The sequence below is a fragment of the Eretmochelys imbricata genome, chromosome 2, assembly GCF_965152235.1.
Source record: "Eretmochelys imbricata isolate rEreImb1 chromosome 2, rEreImb1.hap1, whole genome shotgun sequence".
NCBI classification, from domain to species: Eukaryota; Metazoa; Chordata; order Testudines; family Cheloniidae; genus Eretmochelys; species Eretmochelys imbricata.
Genome location: NC_135573.1, coordinates 201,698,326 through 201,723,518, shown reverse-complemented (window position 1 = coordinate 201,723,518; position 25,193 = coordinate 201,698,326). Strand labels below are relative to the sequence as shown.

At 41.2% G+C, this 25,193-nt stretch overlaps 1 protein-coding gene across 1 annotated transcript; it reads left to right on the top strand.

Annotated features, from left to right (window-relative positions):
- Positions 1-165: 165 nt before the first annotated feature.
- On the top strand, positions 166-25,190 carry RAB5A (RAB5A, member RAS oncogene family). Its single transcript, XM_077811285.1, has 6 exons — positions 166-582; positions 9,886-10,138; positions 14,626-14,777; positions 16,456-16,578; positions 18,916-19,009; positions 23,720-25,190. Exons 2-6 carry the CDS (start codon positions 9,976-9,978, stop codon positions 23,833-23,835), a joined length of 648 nt encoding a protein of 215 aa, XP_077667411.1. The 5' UTR covers positions 166-582; positions 9,886-9,975; the 3' UTR covers positions 23,836-25,190.
- Positions 25,191-25,193: the final 3 nt, after the last annotated feature.

Sequence of the window (25,193 nt, the reverse complement as noted above, 5' to 3'; positions counted from 1 at the left end):
AGCATCCCAGTCAAAATCACAGCGCTGGCCCTTTAAGAGGCCTTGGGCGTAGTCGGGGCGATTCGCCCTCATGAGTCCAGAGTGCGAGGCTGCAGGTCACGTGACTGTTTAGCAGCGACCGCCATGCCAGTTATCGAGGCGGAAGCGCCCACCGCAGAGGGCCACTGGACAGAAAGCTCCTCGCGCCCCGCTATGTATCCCATCATCCTTTGAGCGTTGTGCTGTAAGTGGCTTCTTCCACAACTGGGGCTGCTCGGCTGTCCCTGGATTGCCTCGGTCACGGTCTCGGGAGGGCGAATCACGTGAGGTGCTACCACCAACACAGCTCTGGGCCGCTCCCGGAACTGAATGGAAGGTGGGGGCCGTGACGTGACGTGGCGGAGGCGGCGGAAGTGCGTCTGTGTGTTTTGGTCCGGCAGGAGGAGGCGGAAGTTGGCGGCGGCCCGGGTGAGATACGGCAGCGCCCCCGCCCCTCACCCCCTGCACCCCGCGGAGGAGCCGCCTCCCCTCACAGCCGCGGGAGCGAGAGAAGCCGCTGCGCCTCCCGCACCGCCAGCGCGCACGGCTGCCCGGCACCGCCAGGTGAGGAGGCAGCGGCGGGCGGCAGTGGCCGGGCTCCGCCAGCGGGGGGAAGGGGGTTATAGAGCCGCCCAGGGGAACCCTCACCCTGAAGGCTTCTTCTCCTGGCGCTGCGGGGCCTGGGGGCCGAACCCCGGGGCGGGGGCCGGGGAGCGGCTGGTCTGGTCTCCCCCGCCTCAAAATGGCGCCCCCGAGTCTCCCACTTCCCCATATTGTGGCTGTGGCTGAGGAGCAGCCGCGGGGGGATGGAAAGGGGCGGGCGCGTGTCCCCGCGGTCTCCTCGCTTTGCTCCCCCGGCGTGGGGAGCCGCTGCTCCACAACCTGCTGTGTGACGCGGCCCGCGGGGGTGCTGCGTCCCCTTCCCCTACAGCTGCTGCTGGGGCGGCGAGGGCGCCCTGGAGAGGCGTGGGAACTGGGAAGGGAAACCATCCGCGCGCACAGCCCCCCTCTTCCTGCGGCTGGTCCCCGATCTCGGTCGGGGGGAAAAGGGCGAAGAGGGGGTCGTTACACACTTAGCAGCGTGCACACAGCACCTTGGGTTGATGCTGTAAAATAGCCCGTCTTCAGGAGGGGAGGCAGACTGGTAAAAAGTTAACATGAAACTTCCGTACGAGAAGAGTAGGCCTAGAGAGAGTGTTAAAACACATAGCCAGGTTCTGCCATGGTCATCTTGTGCTGTCTCTTCCCTCTAAAAATCTGGGTGGAGGAGAGACTGAACGATCACTCGATTAAAATTAACGATGACCTCCCGAGTGACATTTGAAGCAGCTCAGAAACATTTTATGACTAGGGGCCCTTTCAGATTTTATGGGTGGGGATATGTGAGACTTCGAGGAAATGAACAAATGTTTGAACTGCTTGTGTTCTAGACCTCTTGAGTAATGAGTCCCCTTTCTGGATAACTCAAATTTGTTAATGTTAACTTGAATTAAGTGTTTTGAGATTTTGGTAATAGGTGACCCTTTACCGACATTGGTGCATCAGTCACACAGGAAATTGATATCAAAACAGTCAATAACTCACATACATCATACATATGTAGTCTCACCAGGCTTATTATCTTTAATTGGAAGGATGTAAATTTCACAGACTACCTGTGTGATTTACTTGTTTGGTATGTTCTCTCAATATGTTTCGATATAAATTGGTTGATGTATTGGTTGATATATGATCTAGAAAACTAACACAAATACTGTGGTGAGGAAATTCTATATTAGAGTATGCTAATTCTATTAAAGTTGCTAAGATTTTTATTTAGGGTGGATAGGAACAACAAGAAAATAAAGCTGACAACAATGCCTAGAATGGTGGGTTGTTAAATATTAACATAACCATGTATAATAGGTTTGTAAATAAGAATTAAAGCAGGTGATGGTCATTATCTCAAGGGATCTATACTGGTTGTATTGTAAATAATGTTGTGTTAAGTTTTGAGCACTCTGTGAGCGGTAGTTAGTCACTCTTGAGCTCTAATTTGCTAATACAGATAATCTGAAATTTAGATGATCATGGTTTATCTGCATTTTGTTCCCAAATCCAGAATTTGTCTAGAAGCATCTTTCTTTATCCAAAATGCTAATTAACCAAAAATGGGGTGGTCTTTGTGACATCTGGCTAATAAGTATTAATCCATAACTAATTTGAAAGAACTGTATAACTTATGTAATTTAAAAATATGTGTAATATGAAATATCAGAATTATTGTATATGTAAAATGAGAACTTTTTTTAATTTTACCAATCCATTCTACATGTATCCTAATTTATATGAATGTGTCCCACTAATATACTAGCGGTGGGAGTGTTAGTTTTCTTACTCTCCTTACTATTTTGTGTGTGAGATTGTCAGTGTTACTCTGATACATGATCTTTTGTATTGGTGGTACTTTTTAGAATAGTAGGTCCAAATCTTGCCAACATTTCAGCTATGCTGGTGAGTAGTCCTGGAGAACTTAGACTACTGGCAAACATGAAATTAAGGATAAATGTAAGTGTTGGCAAGACTGATTTAAACAGAATTATCTCTAATACAAGAGAGTGGCTGTAACATCCTTTTAAGACCTTTTAGAAAACTTTTTTAGTGTGAAATTGTTATAGTAATTGGTGTCACAGCGCAGGTTATTTAAACAATTATGAAAAGCCTTATTCATGTGATGGACTAACTTGACTCAATATTTTATAATAGGAGATAAAGCAGCATGTGCGTTTATAGACTGTTTTGATATTTAAGGAGAATGAGAGGGCAAACTAAAACCAGGAGTTGGCAAATTACCTGATGGGATTTACAGACGTACTTTCCTAATATATATCTGATCTTTGCTCCTCTGCTGACATACTGACCTGGAGCTGCTATGGCTTAGTGCAGGGGTACTCAAACTCGGGGTCAGGACCCCTCAGGGGGTCACGAGGTTATTACATGGGGACGTTGCAAGCTATCAGCCTCCACCCCAAACCCCGCTTTGCCTCCAGCATTTATAATGGTGTTAAATATATTAAAAAGTGTTTTTAATTTATAAGGGGGGGGGGTTGCACTCAGAGGCTTGCTATGTGAAAGGGGTCACTAATTCAAAAGTTTGAGAACCACTGGCTTAGTGTGTCCTTGGGAAAAAAAAAATCGTACACTAGAGATGAAAAAGACCTATTAAAGCATCATGTGTACCTACTATAATTCATGATGGCTCTTTCACCATATTTTCCCACTGCCTTTTTCTTAAACTATTGGAGGAAAAAAATACAGCGTTTTTCATAACCTTTCCTAGGTGGATAACTGTATTGGGGGTGAAGTGGGGGATCTAAAGAAAATGTTTCGGAAATGTTTACTTTCATAAAGTAACTCATCCAGTTCTTATATAGCCCGTATATTTTTTTTTAATTTAAAAGCTTGATTTCAGGTCAAAACATTATACTGAGTTTAAATGCAGACCAAATTTTACAGCTCATTTATGATCATCCTCAAAAATCAAGTCTCTAATGGTAAAGTTGAAACAAAATTTGTGAATTTCCAATTCTCCAACTAGCTTTACTTCACCTATTTGCTATCCTACAATGCATCTGAGAAATGAAAAGCTTACTCAGAATACAAATAGCTGTTTGTTGTTGGGTTGGGTTTTTTTTTTTTGTTTTGTTTTGTTTAAACTGTGTATTTATTTGTATTGCTGTAGTGCCTAGGAGCTGTACATCATGTTAACCAACCTGGAACATCATTACCAAGACTGCAGAATTAGGAATATCTACAGCTGCTAAAATGAGTGTTTGGAATTAATGGAAAATCATCCTGTATATATTTGAATTTATTCTTTGTGTGCTTAGTGTACATAAACAAGGATTATTGCCTCTTCCGGTTATCATCTTCTATCACACTTTCTCTGGTTCCCAAAACTAGTATTGTACACATGAATTAAGAAAGTGGTATACAAATGTGGCCTGAATCTCAGGAGAGATCTTGGGGCCATTTTTTAGAATCCCTGGTAGCTGCTGATATGGAAAGATAGCTCTTTAAAGAGATTTGGTAATATTTTTCATTGAGCATATCAAGTAGTTTGATTTTTTTACCAATCTGAAAAATATTAATAATTCATAATTGAGTTTGAAAGAGGGTCTGTGAAAGGAATACTGAGTATTTGAACCACCTACTAGAAGAAATGAGGAAATACAAAAACTTAGGGCTTGACCCTTGTGCTTCAAAAAATATGAGGGTTTCTACCTATGCTTAGGGAGAGTGGTGATGCTCTGCAACCTGAAAAACACCCAGATATGATTAAAATGTCTGGCTTTTCAGGCTGAAAGAAGCCGTACAGTCCCTATGGGCTGGTAATAAGAGGGTGGCATGGGTATAGTGAGTTTTCTTAATGGCATTATTAAATGTGTTGGCATAAGCTGGCAGCGTGGGGAAGTTTTCTTTCTGTCTTCTGGAAAAGAATTGCTAAAGGCTAGAAACATGCCAGAGGTAACAGCTGAAACCCAATCTGCAATATTTAGAAAACATCTCTGTTACAGAGATAATTAGGACAAGCCTCCAAGACTACAGCAACACCTCAGGTTGCCAGATATTTTCTTTCATGCTCTCTGCAGACTTGTTTTGAAGTTGCAGGGGTTCTTCATGATTTGTAGTAGCATTTTGAGTTTCCTTCTAAGACATCTATTTGGTGATCCATCCAGCTGATAAAATATTTTGCTCTTATATAAGTGCCTTCCACCCATAGTATCTGAGCACATTGGGTAATCTGTCATGAATGAGGGCCATGGAAACCTATTGATTTTAAAATACTTCCAACTGTTCAACATTTTTTTTAATAGAGTGGACATTCTTCACAACTCTGATCTGGGGTACCGTCTTCATAGCCTGTTTCAGCTAGTAGTGAAAAACTGTTGGGAGTCTGACAGGAGCTCTGTAAAGAGCAATTATGTGTGTAAATGGCCAGTTTGAGTGAAGTAACTACATGTGGAATAACATCTGAAGCCTTGCCACACCTACAGTCGCGGATCATATCCTTTTCCTGCTACTGAGGATGTAGCAGAGGGATAGTGAGCAAGTCCTGAGTGATGAAATAAAGAATGTGGAATAGTTCCATTGAGTTGCAGACTTCCTTTCAGAGATTTTGAGCAAATGACTTGGTCATGGAGAGCAACCTCATGAATATGGTATAGGATTTGGCCTTTACTTGAGCCTAAAATAATGCTACAGAGTGCAGAATAGCTAGCAGAATTGCTACCACGTCTCTCAGACGTTTAAAAAAAAAAAGAAAATTGTACTCCATGACTAATTGCCTGACATGCTTACTGAACTGTACTACAATGTAAACTAGAGTAATATATTCAAAAGAAAGGTCTTAAAAACTTACTGTCTCAATTATTGAAACTTTTCTAAATCGGGAGTAAGAAGCCGATATCTGACATTTTTTAACTTAAGATCAGAACTAAAGATCATATGTATGCTAACCCCACCCTGTGATTTAACTTGTTTCATAGATAACTCGTGTGTCACTTTTTTGCAATATAACTAGGGAGTGATTAAATAAGTTAAGGTCATCCATTGTTATGAGTTGCTTTGCAGTCTGTCCAGATACATTACTTCATTCTGTTGAAACAAAGCAATAGCTATCTATAGCTGATACACAATTCGTTTACCATTTTTTTTAAATTGACTTTAAGAAGAAGAAAAATCCTTAAATTGCTTTTAAATTATAAGATCCATTTCTATATCCTAAGTAAGACCAAAAGTGCATTTTAGGCTAACAGAACAGTTCATTTTAAGGAGGATTCACTCAAATTAATAATGTGATGCAACATTCTCAATCTGAATGTGTGTTTAATTTTGGTATGTAGTTTATGTTGGTTCTGATATTACTGTGATAGCTTTTTTTTGTTTTTTTGCCTAGTAGCAGAAATTGGGTTTCAGTGTAGGTAGGTTCTTTCCCTCCGGAGTTGTTTGTAAGTAGTATGTCTGTACAGCCTGCCGGAGTGAGCATCCCAGCCTGAATCAATGGACTTGGGCTTGTGAAGCTAATGCTCCAAAAATAGTTGTGTAGACAATACACTGAAGTTGTGGCTTGCGCTCTGAAGCCCACCCCACTTCCGTAGGCTTCAGAGCCTATGCTCCAGCCTGATCCACAACTTCAAAGTGCTGTCTACACAACTGTTTTTTAGAGTGCTATCACAAACCCCACTAACAAGTCCATTGACCTGCAGTGGGAGGCTCGCTTCTGCTGGCTTTGTAGACATACCTCGTAAGAACACAAGAGACAATATATTTAATTCTCGGTGGGTTATGGTATCATAATTGAATCAAAAAGGGTTTCTGTCATGAATGACTGTCAGTAAGGCTGCCTGTCTGTCACAGAAGCCCCTGGGCCTGTAGCAGCAGCTTGGGTATGTGGGAGGGGGCTGGGGGTTTAGGTGTGGGGCGATGTTTACCTGGGCGGGGGGGCACTCTCTGGCCTCCACCAGCATGTTCCTGCAGCTCCTAAGCAGAGGGGTCGGGGGCTCCGTGCACTGCCCACAGGCGCTGCCCCTGATCATCCCATTGGCTGCAGTTCCCAGCCAATGGGAGCTGCAGCGCTGGCATTTGTGGTGGGAGCAGCATGCAGAACCCCCCTGGATGCCCCTCCTCCTAGGAGCTGCAGAGAAGTGGTAGGGAGCCTGCGAGCCATGCCAACCTCCCTTCCCCTCCCCCCCAGTACCCGCAGCATCCCTGGACCATTCTCCCAGAGCACCCGTGGCCCCCCACCCAAGTTTTAGTTAGGGGTATATAATAAAAGTCATGGACCAGTCACGGGCTGTGAATTTTTGTTTACTGCCTATGACCTGTTCATGACTTTTTTTTTTTTTTTTACTAAAAATACCCATGTCTAAAATGCATCCTTAATTATGAGAATTGACAGAATGACACTTACTATGGTGCAGGCCTGTTTATGAAGGATTGGGATGTTCTGGCAGCAGGACCTTTGGTGTGCTATGTTAGTTTGGTGCAGCCCTCTGGGAGGGGAGCAACATTATAGGAAGTGACAACTTCATTATAAAAGGATTCAGATATTGATCTGTACTACCATGTAAAGGACCAGAATTTACATTCTGTTCACAGGTTTCAGAGTAGCAGCCGTGTTAGTCTGTATTCACAAAAAGAAAAGGAGTACTTGTGGCACCTTAGAGACTAACCAATTTATTTGAGCATAAGCTTTCGTGAGCTACAGCTCACTTCATCGGATGCATAAAGTGGAAAATGCAGTGAGGATTTTTTTATACACACAGACCATGGAAAAAATGGGTGTTTATCACTTCAAAAGGTTTTCTCTCCTCCCACCCCACTCTCCTGCTGGTAACAGCTTATCTAAAGTGATCACTCTCCTTACAATGTGTATGATAATCAAGGTGGGCCATTTCCAGCACAAATCCAGGGTTTAAAAAGAATGTCTGAAGAACAGTGGGGGGGAGGAAAAAACAAGGGGAAATAGGTCTGTAGCTCACAAAAGCTTATGCTCAAATAAATTGCTTAGTCTCTAAGGTGCCACAAGTACTCCTTTTCATTCTGCTCAGTCTCACTCCCTGGTCTGGAATCACTGGTGAAGGGATGCTAATGTTTATCAATTGGTGTGTTGGTCAAGGCGCATTGTTATGGAGCCTTGTGTGGTTTCATGAATGTAAGATAGGTGGGAGGGTAAAACTAGTGGTGTAGAATTCAGAAGGCATCTGCCAGCAGACTGGGGAAGGGAGATTATTGTTTTAGGTGCTTTTAGCTGCCGTGTGAATTTATATCCACAAAACAGAAGTTATAAAGCTAAGCGAAGGCTAAGCATGCAGTGGATGGGTAGTGAACTGGAAGGCTCAGAAATGGTAATGAATGTAGAACTTGGTCATTGGTTTGAACCTGGACCAGGTTGGTAATGACTGAAAATGTTGCTGGATTCAAATGTACTTGCTTTACTTTAGACCAGGGATTCTCAAACTTCATTGCATCGTGACTCCCTTTTGACAACAAAAATTACTACACAACCCTGGGCAGGGGGGCTGAAGCCTGAGGCCTACCACTCCGGGCTGAAGGGGTCAGGCATTGGCCTCAGCCCTGGGCCCCGGCAAGTCTAACGCCAGCCTTGGTGACCCCATTAAAATGGGGTTGCAACCCACTTTGGGGTCCCAACCCACAGTTTGAGAACTGCTGCTTTAGATAAGCGCAGCCTTATTGTCAGACAGTTCAGTGCTCTTTCTTATGTTTGCCGTGCATACACTAAGGTTATATCTACACTAAAAATAAATAGTTTTAACAGGTTAACTAACAAGCCCGAGTCTTGTTGATTTGGGCTGGGATGTTTGCTCTGCCAGACTGTATAGACATACCACTCACAAACAACTCAGGAGGGAAAGAACCTAGGTAGACATGGCAAGCTGTAATTTTGTGTATTAACAATAAACACAAGAGTAGTGTCCTTTACTTGATGAGAGAATCGAGTGGCCAGCGTAGACATCTCTCTCACCTGTGGTCTTCTGACATTCACTTTTAGAATGGAATTGGGAAGGGCAAGACTAAGTGTTGCACCACTCTTCTGGCAGGCACCATTTTCCTGGAAAAATGCTGCTTAATCTAAACTACTAAAGTAGTTAGAAAAACAGATTTCTGTTATCAAACTTCCCTTTGTTTTTTGGTTTGTTTTTTTTTTAATAAAACCTTTGAAGTGAAACTAGTTATTAAAAAAATCTCTGGAGACTTAAGTGCTCCGTCAGGAGACCAGATGAAGCACTAGCAGAGGCAGTGCAAGCTACCCCACACTGCTGAACCAGTGTGTTTTAATTTTTGTCTGAAAAGACAGCTTCCAAGTTGATTGCGGCTAGTCTAGTCTTTGATCTTTGACCTATCTGCAGATACTACTAACAAAAGGTTCCAGTTGTGGTTTGTGTTATGTGAACACCTGTATGCTACATCCTGGATTGAGACTAACAATTCGTTTTACATAAGACCCCAGACAGTCATCAAATGGTGGTGATTTGAGGTTCCTATTGACCTAAAGCTGAAAGGCTCCATATCAGATTATCAGTCCCTCAGCTCCTTCAGGCATGTATGTTAAATCAGAGAAGCTGTTCAAATCAGGGATCACGTTCACTTTCGAATGTATGCTTTTACTATTTGAAGAAATTGCAGTTCACATGCATTATAGGGATAAACTGTAGAAAACTACTGTAATTTGATTAAATTTGAAATGCTGGTGTAATTGAGTTTCCAGTAATTCTTCATTCTAATTAAGCCCTTCCGTTTGTTTTTACTAATTCTGACTTGAGTAGTCAAAAATTGCTTGGCATCAGCAACATCATGAAAGAGGAACTTCTGATTATTAAGATGTTCTTAACATGACAAAAAATGGAATGGAAATATGCAGGTCTGGATCTGTTGGACTCTTAAATATTAGCCTGAGATACACAATGTGAATTGAAGTCTCATAGGGAACACAGAAAATGTAGGGTAATAGGTCAAGTGACTAGTATTTTTGGTATCCAGTTTGAGACTTTACAGGGGAAGGGGCCTGATTTCAGAAAACCCTGACTACCCCTTTGCTGAAATTTGGCCTTTTAAGGTTACTCAAGTTACATCCAAAATCTCTAGCCCCTTTTAATATCAATGGCAAAGACTTTCACAATAGTATATAATAAAAATCTTAGAGCTGTGCTTGTAGAATTCACTGGCTTATTTCACCTAAAACAACAAAAATAACTATTCTGAGAAAGTCCTGGACCCTTAACTTGGATGATTGTTACTAGAACTAGTTTTATCATAATATGTTACAGTTGTGACTCTAATAGCATATACTTTTTTGATAAACAGGTTGCTACAAGCAGTAGGAACATCTCGGTTCACATCCTGAATTCTTTCCTCTCAAGAATTTGAAACAAGGGACTTCTTTCTAAATTGGACATGGCTAATCGAGGAGCAACAAGACCCAATGGGCCAAATGCTGGGAATAAAATATGCCAGTTCAAACTAGTACTTCTGGGAGAGTCTGCAGTTGGCAAATCAAGTTTGGTGCTTCGTTTTGTAAAAGGCCAGTTTCATGAGTTTCAAGAGAGCACCATTGGAGGTGAGAAATAATGTTACATTTTCTCTTGCTTTGTATTGAGTATATATCCTCTTTGCCAGTGACTGTCTTCATAAATTTAATATGATGCCCTGTGGTAGGCCATCTGCAGTAGTGATCAAATCTGGGACCTCTGGATCTTAAAGCATGAGCAGGGGTGGCCAACCTGAGCCTGAAAAGGAGCCATAATTTACCAATGTACATTTCCAAAGAGCCACATTATTATGTCAGCAGTCCCCCATCAGCTCCCCCACCCCACTCCCAGTGCCTCCCGCCCACCGGCTGCTGATCAGCGCCTCCCCATCCCTCCCCTCACCTCCAGATCAGCTGTTTCGTGGTGTGCAGGAGGCTCTGGGGGGAGGAGCGAGGGCACTCCAGGCTCAGGGGAGGGGGAGGGAAGGGGTGGAGTGGGGTCGGGACCTGTGGCAGAGCCAGGGGTTGAGCAGTGAGTACCCCCCGGCACATTGGAAAGTTGGCGCCTGTAGCTCCAGCCCCAGAGTCGATGCCTGTACAAGGAGCCGCATATTCTGAAGAGCTGCGTGTGGCTCCAGAGCCACAGGTTGGCCACCCCTGCTCTACTGCCTGAGCTAGAAGATTAGTGCTGTTATTTCAAGGCTGTAGCAGACCTGTAAACCTATATGTGCTGCTTGATGGGGACAGAGTGGCACAATGTAAGTTTGGGTAGTCAGTTTTTAAAACTGGAGTTGTTGTCCGGTAATTCTAGAAGGCAATGTATAGCTATTCTAACAATTCACATATTTAATGCATACAGTTAAGCTGCTTAGCAAGATGGAGAACCTTGGTTGCTGTACAGCAAAACATACAACTTTTTGCAAACTTCTTATGATCACTCAAACTGCCTGGCTTTGATTTATAAAGGAAGTCACTTGCTGTATTTGTACGTGCACTTTTCTTTAGGATTGTATGTGCTTTCTTTCCCACCCCCACCTGACTGCAATCAAAGCTGACTCTTGATTACTAGGTGGGGAAACAAGGATTTTATAATAGTCTGAGTGGATTTTACTTTCCCGCATTAAACAGTTTTTTCTGCACCACCTACAATGAAGCGGCAGCTTATGCTCTCTGAACTGTACTCCTCCTTTGGCTAAATCTGAACAACTTCTTCCAAGACTGAAGTGATTCTCCACAATCACTGATTTGCACATAAACTGATGTAAGCTGTGCCCTCAGATCCATAACATCTCTGTGGTACACCCTGTCCCTGCTACTCCAGAGTGTGAATCTAATCTACATTTTGATGCTTCTATAGATGAGTTGGGTTTCACACATACATTAAAGACTGATGGAGCTGACAAAAGTAAGAAAATTCCAAATTAAACCTTACTACATCAGTTTATTGCTCTGTATTTAGTTATTTTAGGCTCTGTGGGTCTGAGACTGCTTACTTCTGATCTCTTTAAGAGTCTAAGTGGGTTTCTGGTTTTTGTTCCAGAAGTCTGGCATGTTTTTATTGACGTGTATGTCTGGCATTAGGTACATCTAGAATTGCTGATTTGAAAGACTTTGTATATTAAACAATTATCTTAGCTGTTTGCTTTTTGATAGTGTAACAAAGGTCCCAAGGACAGTTATATAGCAGCAAATTCCTAGTTCGTGTACACAAACACACACCACCTCCCTTCCCCCCCACTCTGTTACACATGAAGAGTTCAGTGGTCTCTGAATCTTATAGTTGCACTCTTAAATTTACCCAGGTTGGTTTCAGGTTTACTCACCTAACAAGAGTGAAAGAATACTTGAAAACAGCATTGAAATTATGAAACAAGAAGCTACAGAAGTGCAAACTGAAACTATACTTACCGTAAATATCCACTTATACTAAAGAGTGGATTTTAACATATGCCTCTTTACTGTATTAAGTAGAGAGAAAAAGGCATACTGTACATAGTCCAGCTGGGAATGTTACTGGGTGCAAGTTACAGGATTCAAAAACGCATTTTTCTTTGGAGAAAATAGCCTGTTATTGTGTAGCCTTTATATGTTTAAATTATAGTTTTTTTTGTTCTTTGTGTACAGAAAGGCCTTTAAACAAAGGGGGGCTTATGTGCACTGTGAAGCTGAATAATGGCACTCGTAAAAGAAAATGCAGTTAGATGGAGCAGGCACGTTGACCATGTAGTGCTGTTGTGTAGAAGTCCTACACAGTGATGAGCTGCCAAAATCTTAATCACCAGTTCCCTCCTCACCCTATGAGGGGGTTGTGGCCCACCCCTGCCTCCTGGGACTCCTGCCCCATCCAACCTGCTGCGTTCCTTGACACCCCATCCCCCTCCCCTTTCCCCTGACTACCCCCAGATCCGGGCAGGAGGGTCTCGTGGGCCACCGTAGTGGGTGCCCGCCCCTCCCCTAAGAGCCAGAGGGACCTGCCAGGGAGCGAGGTGGGGAGTCCCGGCAGTGCTTACCTGGGGCGGCTCCCGGGAAGCATCCTTCAGGTCCCTCTGGCTCCTAGGGACAGGGTGGCGTAGCAGCAGGGGGAGCAGCCACTCTCCCACTGATCACATCAAAAGTGGTGCCTTAGGCACCAACTCTGTGGGGGCTCCAGGGCTGGAGCCTCCATGGGGAGAATTTGGTGGGTGCAGAGCCCACACTGGCAGCCTGGCCCCAGCTCCCCTCTGCTCCGCCTCCACCTCCTCCCCTGAACGCGCCACCCCGCCCGGCTTCCTGCGAATCAGCTGTAAGCGGCGGGGGGGAGGGGAGAGAAGCAAGTGGCAGCTTCGAGCTCAGGTCTAGGGAGGTGGAGTGGAGGTGAGCTGAGGAGGGCCGACCGCACTGCAGCAGGTAACCTGGAGGGGCGTGGGGTGCACAGGGGAACCGCTCCCTGCCCCAGCTTGCCTCCGCCTCCCTAGGCCTAAGCACGAAGCTGCTGCCTGCTTCTCAGCCCTCCCAGGCTTCCCGCGTGAACAGCTGATTCGCGGGAAGCCAGGGGGATGGAGAAGCAGAGCGGGGAGGTGCGTTCAGGGGAGGAGGAGGCAGAGCAGAGGGGAGCTGGGGCCGGGTGGGAAGCTGCCACCAAATTTTCCCTGTGGGTGCTCCAGCCCCCACGGAGTCGGCGCCTAAGGCACCACTTTTGGCTGGTTGTTAAATTTAAAAGCCCTTTTAGAACCGGTTGTCCCTCATGGGACAACCGGTTCTAAAAGGGCTTCTAAATTTAACTGGTTCCAGCTCACCACTGGTCCTACATTCAAAAATAACCGTAGAGCTTGCTTTCCACAGTCTACTGGAATTAGTCTACTGTGAGTTAGGAGGAAGCATGACTTCTCAGAAGAATGATTATCTTGAGATAATTAACTTAGTTGTATTAACATTGGCCTTATGAGGCAGCAAATTTCATTCATGTGGCTATAGAAGATGCAAGAAGCTTGCATTTTCATAATGGATTTAAGTACATCAGCGCCACAATAAAAGACCTGCAGCATGACCACTACTGGCCTGGATTAGCTGACTTGAGCTTGGGCTGCAGGGCTATAAAATTGCAGTGTATGTGTTTGGGCTCTGGCTAGCCTGAGCTCTGTGACCCTGCAAGGGGGAGGGTCTTAGAGCCTGGGTTCTAGCCTGACTCCAAATGTCTATGCTGCAGTCTTACAGTTCCATGAGCCAGAGTCAGCTGACCTATGCTCTGAGACTCAGTGATGTGGGTTTTTTTTTTTTATAGTATTGTGGACAAACCCTGAGTTGGCTCTGCATCCATTTTGACCCCTGCAACAAGACTGCTAAATCAATTCAGTTCAGCTTTACAGCCTGTCATGATGGTGACAAACTGCTTTTTGGTATACCAGTGTCTTCAATTGCAGTTGAAATTGATGCAGCTCCTCCTGAGAGTGGAAATGATGAAAAGTGATGCTATGGTGGTTCAGAGGTGTTCAGTCATTTACAGAGTGAAAAATGTATCTAATGCACTTCTTACAAGGGGCTGTTTGTTTATGAACTGTTCTGTTTGTTTCTAGTTCCCAGGTGCCTAAGACTGAGCCAAGTTGTATCATACATTGTTTTCAGAATCAGAGCTACAGCAGTTTGCTGGAATGTAGAGAATAGTACAAAACTATATATAGGGATGAACTAATGATGTACAGTGTGATAGAATATATCATTAATGTTGGTCTGTCGTGCCTTCTAGTGCATCAGAGTGAAACACTTTTCGAAGACTGAGTGCTGATTGTTTTGTGACAACTTCATTTCAGTATTATAAAGCTGAAATTAACTTGCTGGATTTTCTTCCCATACCAGTTGTCCTTTCATGCCTTAATTACTACAAGGGGAGGCAGGTTGTCTTAAGTAATTTCATTTTGTGCTGTTGAAGCAGTATAAGACTGCTCCTAATATCCTCTTCCAACCTATTGTATTTTACTAACTGATGAGGCACTCTGGGAAGGAAACTCAGATATGGGATAGCTGTGTGTACATAAATGAATATGAATGTGTAAAAACATAACTATAGACCTTTGATTTCAGCTTCTTTATTTCTTTTGTAGCTGCTTTTCTAACCCAGACTGTGTGTCTTGATGACACAACAGTAAAATTTGAAATTTGGGATACAGCTGGTCAAGAACGATACCACAGTTTAGCACCAATGTACTACAGAGGAGCACAAGCAGCTATTGTTGTATACGACATTACAAATGAGGTAAGTACAATATAGAGAGAAGGGGGACAGCTGTGGGCTAATGGATTGAGATGGGAGTTGAGACCAGATTCCTTTTCCTGATTCTTCCACTAATTTATGTGAATTTGAGCAGGTAATTTAATGTTTTATTTACAATTGTTACAAGTAACTGAAAACTTCTAACTGAAAAGTTAGCAAAAAATACTTTTTTGTTTTTCTCTTGTGCATTTGACAACACTTTACTTTATCATTTTCACTGTTCTGTAAATGGTAAGTCAGTTTGTCACTCTCATACCAATAGGAAAATGTCAATTTGGGGTTTCGTTTTTGTTTTTTAATCACAAGAGGACTTGGCAGGCCTAGCACTTAAAACTGCTTTTATCTTTTACTGAAGAAAAGTGAGGCTTTATAATACTCTCCAGACACCTTCTTTAGATTATACAATGAGCTCATGTGATAATCTCTTTGCTGCTGTGTAACCATACCAGTTATAGGATGCAAAATGTGTGTTGTGGCCACCCAGGAGTTAGGCCAATCACAGAGGAATTAAAGGAGAATATTTTTCTAATATTTTCCCTTCCACTGAATGTTTAAATAAAAATCATTCAGAATGCTATTACCTACAGCAAAAATTACTCTTCTGTATAGGCATGGAAGTATATCCCATCACAATAGGTTGGACTATATAATATGTACTAATATAACAAATCCACAATATATTAGTAGACTATTGGTGCCTGTTTCTGCAGTGTGAGGCCAGAGGCAAAGTACTTCAATTCACATCACCAAAGTGAAATGTGTTGCCTGCTGCTTCATTTCTTGGATTTGGCTTTTACCATTGGAGTATGGCTCCTAATTTTTACATTTTCATTAGCTTAAAAATTCTTTAAAAGAGGTTTTCAAGTTTTTATGCAATATATCCTTTCACTGTGAAAATCACTAGCTACTGAAAGGATATAAGAAGCTAATGTAGAAGAGTACTCTTTTGGAGATACTTAACTTAAAAAAAAAATCAACTTCGGGTTTAACTTTTTTTTATTCTTTCCCATTTCTATTTATTCTATTTATTCAGAAGCTTTTGGCCTAATGGCCTTGGCTCACTTTCCAACAGAGAGAGCACATTGGAAAACATAAATGTAATGACTTATTTATAGCTGCAAGTGACATCTAAGTATATAACTGAAAAATTTGCAAAAAGAAATGTAAGGCCTAATCCTGAGGTTCTCACTCAGTTTTTATCCAGTCCTTAGGCAAACTACCCATTATCAGTGGGATTTTTCCTGACGGAGACTCGGAGAAAATGGGTAAGGACTTCAGGACTTGGCCCACTGTTGTGGGTTGAGTGGCTTGAGACCCTTTCAGCACTTTCAGGGAAGACAATAGTTTAAAATTGTCACTCTTTCTCTTCCAGTGCTTGCTCTGTTCTCACTCTATCCAAGAGAGTCATTCTTATCACTTTTTCATCCATTTAACATAATTGACAAAGGGGCTCTTAATTTGTCAGTAATGTGGTCCCAACTATTCACCTTCGGGAATTAAAGAAGGGAGGTTTTATTAATAAGGCCCAGTCAGCCAGCTGGAATGTAACTTTGGAGAATGAATACACTGATAGGTTTCTTGCTCACAGGGCAGATAAGATAAATTTGGGTAATAGGGATAAAAGGACAATAGAACTGAGTTTCTTTTAAATCATTAACAGGAGTCCTTTGCAAGAGCAAAAAATTGGGTCAAAGAACTTCAGCGGCAAGCAAGTCCTAATATTGTAATAGCTTTAGCAGGAAACAAAGCTGATCTAGCTAATAAAAGAGCTGTGGATTTCCAGGTATGTCATACATATTTTTTATTCATAAGAAACAGTGTGTTTTTGTTGGAATGCTAGTCTGTAATATAAATAGCCTTCTCAGAAGGGATCATACTATTTTCTAATGATTAATCCTTCATTGTAGGATTGCACCTGTAATAGAATTCTGTTGATAATTGCAAACATGAATTTATAGTATATCTGAAAATATTATGATCTAGTGAGAATTTTGGGGGGGGGGGTGGGGGAGGGGTATAAATGTGATACGAAGTGACAGCTGTCCAAAAAGAGCTTTTCTAATTAAATTTTTACTTAGAGGTACAGTAACTCCCCTCCCCACCCCCCCCAGATATGTCAGATCTATCAGTAAATTGAATTTGTATTCTGAGAAACTGCCTTTTTCTGTATGCCTCCCTAACAGTTATTGGGGATGACTTCACTAACAATAGTTAGTTAATCTTAGGGGTAGGTGTGGTTCTGAACACAGGCTGTTCTCAGTGAGAGGTTTGGAATTCACTTGTTGACTTTAGGGTATGATGCACAGCTGATCTGGCTACTTTATGGCCTGGTCAAAGCAATGTAAGTTGAGTGAGTTAAGTTTTAGCTGACTTTTTGACTCTCTTCTTGCAGTTTTTTTTTTTAAACTGATGTACCTATGCCCAGAGGCTTTTGGTGGCTCACTTAATAAAAAGTACCTTAATAAAACCAAATCAATCAATGGCAAACTATGATTGTAGGGTTGCTTATGACTCAACAGAACTCAGACTTCTATGTTTGTTTGCATATGTTTGCATATTCTGTAATCTTAGGATCATCTTTGGTCATGCACTTTCCTTTTTCTCTATCATCATCTTTGCCTGTAGATATGTTTTGTCTTATCTTAACATTGCTGTGTATGCCAGTACCTTAGTTCCATCTGAGTTCCTTTCCCATGTCTTAATCTCCATATGTTGACTATTTTTGATTCCTTTCTCAGTGGCTTTTAAAGTATCTGCTGTCCAGAATTCAACAAATTCATTTTTACCTTCCCTGATTTCTCACTCTGTTTCTTGACATTTGTCAATTATTAACTGTTTAATTGTGTTAGAATAACTTCGTAAAGTATTTAGTAATACTTTTTGTACAATGGGGAGCTTCGGGGGAGGTACCTGGAGGCGTGGCCAGGGCAACATACAGACCCCTGTGTCTCCCTCTCCTCCCCCCGCCTGAGGTCCTGGTCGCTTCTCGGAGCGGCGCGGCGGCAGGGCAGGCAAGCGGGGAGCCTGCCCTGCCCCTGGTGCGTGCTGGGCCAGGCCGGAGCCGCTCTAGATAAAAGCTGGGGGGGCTGCAGAAAATAACTCCGCAGGCCGCGTGTGTGAGACCCCTGGGCTAAACCACTGGCTTAACTACTCCAGCCCCCACGAGAAGAAGGCCACCCGCTGACATAGCACTGTCCACACCGGTGCTTATGTCGCTCGGGGGTGGTTTATTTACACCCTTGAGCTACATAAATTATGTTGACATAAGCTGTAGTGTAGACAACCTTAGAGTGATGTAGCTTGCTCTTCACAATTATATTCTCACCTGTCTTTGTGCAGAACTTCTGTTGAGTTAAAAGGGAGTTCCACATGTGGAATGAAGAAAATATATGTGATTTAAAGGGAGATTTGAGTTCCCAATTAGAGGGTGGGGGCTCTAATACTGTGCTCTAGGTGGTGGCACTAAAGGAGAGACTTTCGGAATAAAAAAAAGGTAGAATTCACATTTGGAATTCAGGCTAACAAAAAAAATTAAAAAGTGATATTGAACACTGTTGTCCTGTCATGTTTGTGTATAACAGTTAACACTTTCTGAGTGATAAATTTTGTTTTGATGATCTGTCCTCAAAGGCAGGCAGATTCAGAGGAACTCCAGAAATTGCCTCTTTCCCTATGTACTGTTGAAACGCACGTGGGCTACTAGGACAACTCAGCTTTCAGCTTAAACTTAGCTGTTGGAGGTCAATGTTAGTTGCAGGCCCCACCTTTTGGAACTTGTTCCTCCTTACTGTCAAAGCCAGAGTTTCAGTTCAAGGACTTTATTTTAATATTTTTTTATTTGTTTAGGCTTTTGTTCATGGATATTTTAGGTCAACCAAAAAGTGTTGGAATTTCCTAAGATTTGAATTCTGTATGTGTTTTAATAATTGTAGGAGACCTATGTTGACTTTTATTACAGATGCTATGTAACACCTAGAACATCAGGCTGATCAAGTTTCATTGAGCATTCTTTCATACAGATTACGTGCTATGTATTTTATCACTACTAACCAAGGGATTTAGTACTTAAGTTGCATAATTAAAAACAAACTAAAATCTGCTTATAATATGTAATTTATAGGAAGCGCAGTCTTACGCAGATGACAACAGTTTATTGTTTATGGAGACATCGGCTAAAACATCAATGAATGTAAATGAAATATTCATGGCTATTGGTAAGTATTTTTAAATAGAAGCTATGTTTTCAGGCAACTGGTTTGTGTGTAGTCCTTCTCTGAAGTTCATTCTATCCTAGCCTCTGAGTGGAATATTACCCAACTTTTCACTCCTTGTTAATTGGATTTCCCTTTCTGTGGCAGTCTGCTTCTCTAGCATCTTTTCTGAAGTTCTTTTTAATGTTCTAAACATCAATCACTTAAAGAACAGTCTGGCTCCAGCTTCATCCCATGCACCAAGCATATCCCCTAATACTGTCAGAGAACAAGAATCCTTGCATCACTTCTGAACCCAAGGTTTCTGTGTAGCAAACTGAACTTGCTATCACAATGTAGTTGTTCAGGGTCAATAGTCCATTTTGTCTGAGCTTCTAACAGAATGAGCAAAGACATGCACGTCACTATATATCAAAATATATTTATCTTGTGATGCAGATAAGTAGGAAATGTTTGACTTGCAAAATTTTTGCTTTTAAGGAAAGGCTTGGAATTCTGCTTTTAAAACAATCTAAAGGTGTGCAAGTGAAAAGGATACACTCTATACGATTCTAAGCTCTTTGGGTCCAGAGTTGTGCTGTGTTCTGTGTTTATGTAGAGCCTAGAACTTTGTAGGCTTTACCAAAGAGAAATAATGATTAAAATTGAGATTGAAAAATTATTTTAAAGGCGCATGGGGAGCAACGTTTTTATAAATATTGAGTTGAAATGTGTAGAACGCTTAAATTTTGTGAACACTTTTTTCACGGGGACTCTAAATCAGAGGTTCTCTCCACAAATTTTTTGGTGGCCTCAAAGTGCAGCCACTAGCTCTGGCTGGTGGCTGCTCTGACAATTTTTCCTAAAATACTTAATTAACTTTAGGGAAACAAAAATAAATATGCACGGATAGATTAGTGATTTGGACGTGTATCTATGTAGGGTTTTTGGTTTTGCAGACTCAATAATAAAAACAGTGTGCAGTTGTCTCTATTCTTTATGGGACCTAAACAGAATAGTAACACAAATAAGGTGCTTTGAACGTTCTTGTCTTTTTTCTTATTGTTCCTTTTGCTTTTTGGGGGTGGTGTATTTTTTTTATTTTATTTTTTTTAAGACTTGCTAGCTACTAAGTGTGCTGTGAAAAGTGATATTAACAAACACACAAATATCACTTTTCACACAGACCTACTCAGCCCCAGCCAGCCCGAAGACAAACTAAGCCCTGAATGGGAGGTGGGTACGGGGCGATGGGGCACTGGGGGAGGTAGCAGAGGTAATGGGAGGGGTGAGCTTGGGGCCAGACCCCGTCACCCTGCAGCCAGGGAATGGAGCCCAAAGCCCAACACCCTAAGGGACAGGGCCCAGGAGCAGAACCAAAGCCCCCTGGCTGGAGCCTGCCACCCGAGGGCTGATGCCCGACCCCACTGCTCCTGGGAAGGTAGGGAACTCACTGGCTGCCTGCTTCTCCAGTTTGTCTCTCTCCAGAGGGGGTCAGGGCCCAACCACTTATGGTGGCCCCTGGGGAAGGGCCGCTGCTTTACACCCCCCCCCCCCCCCCGCCCCTCCTCCTCATCACCCAGAGCTGTGGCTGCAAGAAAAGCCCCTGGTGCATGTGGGAAACACTGCTCTACATATGCCTGCATAGTGTTGGTACCCCAAGTATAGCAACCTGAAAGTGATGCTAAATATAAACAAATGCATGTCTAGTGTAGTTTCTCTGTCCATGTTGAACAAAATGCATTAAGAACATCTTCATTTGATTTTATTTTTAAAATCTATGGCATTAATAACCAAAGAACCTTTATAATTAAGTCCCTCCTTGAATCACGGGATGATCTTCAATTAATTGCACCGAGTTATAGACAAGATATGGAAAGTCACACAGAAGTAATAATGGGCCTTTATTAAAAGATGTAATTTGGAAAAGCCAGAGTAGGCCTATTTGTTTAATAAAAATTTGTTGGCACGGTATAAACACTCAGGTATTCTGTTACGCTTGCTAAATTTTTTGATAACCAGACATTTTGCTGCAACTATGTACATTCATTTTTTTTAAATGACTGGTACAATATAAAATTTAGAAGACTAAAAGTCTCTACACAACTGCTGTAGAAATAGTCCAGTCACTTTTTAGCCTTTTACATTTTACAGGCATTGAATGTTAGTGCAGTACTAATTGCATACTAAAAATGTATGTAAAATTGTGGACAGTGAAAAGTAAGCTCATTAAAATCAGAATTGCAATGGAAGCCTTATATTGCAGGATCTGCAATTTTCACAGTAACACAAATGAAGTAGGGCCTTATTTATAATTTTTATCCCTTAAGTATGATTTTGACTGTAAGTCTACTTTGACCTTGTGGTCTCTTTAAAATGAAATAATTACATATTATAAACAGAATACAGATTTATTAAAGGTCTTCTGGTAGTTGTTTAGCCCAAAAGTATACAGATCCCACGTCCTGTGGTCATACTTAAGTTTCATTTTGTGAAAAAAGGGAAAATGTCCAAGAGATAAGGGGACTTACCATATTTGGTTTATGAAACTCTTTCAAACTGCTGAAAACTCTAAAATGAAAATAGTGTTGTGAATTTCATCCATGAAAATAAAACTATCATTATTCGTGAGATCTATTGAAGTGGGAAGCAAAGCAAGCATGTCTTCAAGATGTGCAAAATGGCTCGTTCAGCAATCTAGAGATAATCACAGCAATAGGTGTAACACTCAAAAGTAGCAAATGGCCCCATAGATCGTAAGTGTTGCATTTTCACCATGATAGGTCCATATAGTCTATTTGGCTAAGCGGTATTACAATTCATCATGTAAAATAAATAGTAGCATTGTAATTTCTTAAAATCAAATGTTTCATATATTGTGCTACTATCTTTGTTTGTATTAAACAAGGGTACATTTGTGATCTAATAAACACTTCTATCCAGGTATAAAAATAAGTAAAACTTTTAGTAAATATGCTATAGTGATATTAAAAGATCACTTAATGTGCTTCAGTTCAGAGTGTTTAAATGTCTAACAGATATTTGGGGGGAGGAAAAAGTCTGTACCTTTATGATAAATATTTGAGGGAGTCCTGGATTTTGATTTTGATTTAAAAAAAAAAAAAAAAAGCCAAGCAGTAGTTCTATGTCCCTATTTAAATTTAAAACCAAATTAACATTTAATGGGCCACCCTTGAATCCTCATACACTGCGTTTCTGCTGTTCCTTTTAATTAGGCCTAGAGATGTGATTTTTATTTATTTTTTGTTTATTTAAATGGTACGTTAATCTTTATTGTACCCCCTGAGTATTTTAGTGAAGTACCTAAACTTTATTTGACACAATTTGTGTACAGTTTTCCATAGTACCTGGCACTGTAGGGTCTTTGAGCTTAATTCATACACTTTCAAGAATGAGAAAATGGAAAAGCAAAATAACAGGAGTTAAGAATACTTGCCAGACAGAAGAGGGAGATGTGGCATGTAGCAGGCATTTGCAAAATGGCTTTTTTAGACCTGTTGCTACTTGACTGCTAAATTTAAATGGATGTTTCCAGAAATGCTGGGAAAAAAAGTTCTCTAAAAGGGCAACCTAGAAAGCTTATATGGACCATGCTATCACAAATTAAGGTGCTGCGGAAGCAGCTGGTTCTGTGTGGACAATTTTTTTTTTGTTTTGTTTTTCCATATTTCCCATTCATACTACATGTTTGAATCCTTTTGGAGAAATTCAGTCTCTTGCTTTTCTGCTAACCACCTGTAGTACCCTTGCTTCAGAGTCTGGACATGCAGAGAAAACTTAGTACTTTGGGCAGTATGGGTCAGGCAGGGGCTTCCCACAGCAAGGGCCAGGGCAGCCTTATGAATGTCCTTCCCATTCCACTCCATAGCAACAACTGACTCCACTCTAGCAGAAAAGAGACAGGAGCTAATGCATAGCAGGATAAAGAAATGTCATCAAGTTCTGACTGGCTGCATTTTTTGCCTGCTTTAGTCTAGGGTTACAGAAGGCAGGTGGGCTGCAGGAAGGCAAGGGAACGATCCGTTAATTAGAGCTATAGGGAGTATGCAGCACAGGGACCGATGAATAACTAGGATGAACTGATCATTTATATGTACAACACAAAAAGACATCCTAGCTAAATAGAGAAGCAATTAGGGAGTTTATGAAGGGGAGGGGGAGGAAAGGGACATGTGCTAGTTCTGTGACCATTTTCTGCATGTATGTAGTATTCCTTTCCACTTTCTCTATTGTTTTTTCCAACTGTTAGCTCTTCAGAGCAGTGTGTGTTTTAGAAACACCTAGCATGCTGAGTGCTGCTGTAACCTAAGGCCGTGATCTTATAACTTGTTCCTCATAGGTGGACCCATATTGAAGACATTCCGTGGGAGCCCACCTGCATGAACAAGTTGCAGGATTAGTGCCTACATTGTTAACTTCCGTTGCTAGGCAATTCTGGCTATACTTTTCTCTCCTTCCAAGGGTGTGGGTTTTTTGTGTCAGCTATTCAGGAAGCTGTGGATTCTAAGATGGTAATAACAAATGGTCTTAACTGTACATTTTTTGAATGACATACTCTGAAAGCCTAAAGCAGACAGATTGTGGAGTTACTATTTTGTTGCTAAATATCTTAAAAGGAAATATTGAAATAGCTTTCTTGGACTCAATAGATATTTAAAACTTAGTACAATCTTGACGCTAACTTTTGCTCATTTTTTCTTGTTACTCTTATAGCTAAAAAGTTGCCAAAGAGTGAACCACAGAATGCAGGAGCCAACTCTGCCAGAGGAAGAGGAGTAGACCTTACTGAACCCACACAACCACCCAAGGCTCAGTGTTGTAGTAACTAAACCTTCAGTTGCTTTAAACTGTCTTGAATATTCTTCTGCTTCCTAACTGTTAATAACAATGGAATTGGAGTATTTAATCTGGTCCAATGCAGCTTCCAAAACAGAAGAGACTAATGACATAGTCGAGTTTCTAATACAGAATTATTTTGTTTTTAATCTTAATTTTTAACATGCATGTATCACTGGCTGTAATATTTCAGCAATAGAGGGGAAGTGGAAACTGAATAAACTTGCTTCAGTTGAAAGGTTTTAAAAATCACCTGCCATTAGGGATATAGAAGAATTACATTTATTGACCTAACCAGCTAGTCCTCTATATCCAGGTATTGGTTACTGTTGTAATTGATAGAATTGGGACTCTTCAAACATTTCAATTTGTGCTTTAAAAAAAATTTTTTTCTAGAAACAGGGTCTACCGATACTTTAAGCTTATTTGCAGTATTCATGCAACCAGTTGTTTCTGCAAGTATCTATCATTTAAATATGCATTCCACATGTTCATAATTTAACTGCAAACAATACTTGCAGCATTTTTAAGAATCCTATGCTTGCAGAAAAATGGATTTTAGTTGTTACACTGTATGTAAATTAGCCCAGTGGTTTAAGAAAATAGTGATTAAAAATCAAGTTTAACTCCATATTTATCAGTTTATAAAGGCACAAACCAATGAATTCAACTTTACAGGATTTTTCTTCACAAACCATAAGAGCTCTCCAAGTAAAACAAAGACAAACTTGGTGTCTGTGATTTTTTGTTGTTGTTTTTGATCATTGCTGGCCATTACACAGTTTCTTATGTTTTTCCCCAAAGGAAAAAAATAGTCAGTGCACTAATAATTATGTACATTCAACTTGATTTTAAATTTGGATATTAATGTACTGTAAATAGGGTACTGCATTGTAGTCTACATTTGTTTAATACTTTCTGTAATATTTAAGAGTTGCTTAAAGGTATACAAAATGTACAGTTACTTAAAGCTAACTTTTCTTTTCCCCTAATCTAACGGGGTTCTAAGTTCTTCCTTTATGGCTAGAACAGTAATAAATGATGCTCCTGTACCTGTAACATAAGTACTGCTGTCTGTCAGTAATGAACTCTGCAACCTTGTTTTCCAAAGTCCATTTTATTTGATCTGTCCAGTCTATTGCACTAATTCTTTATTTTCATTATATGAAATTTACCAAGTGTGTCAGAAGACGATTTAATCTATTTAAATGTTGAACTGCTCGCAGAAACTTGTGCAGATTGTAAATTTGCAGTAATTTGGGCTTAGCAAGGAAAATGACAGTTCACCAGTGTTTAGTTTTATATTGAGGTGCTCAGGTTTGAATAAAGTGGTTATAAAACAGGAAAACAT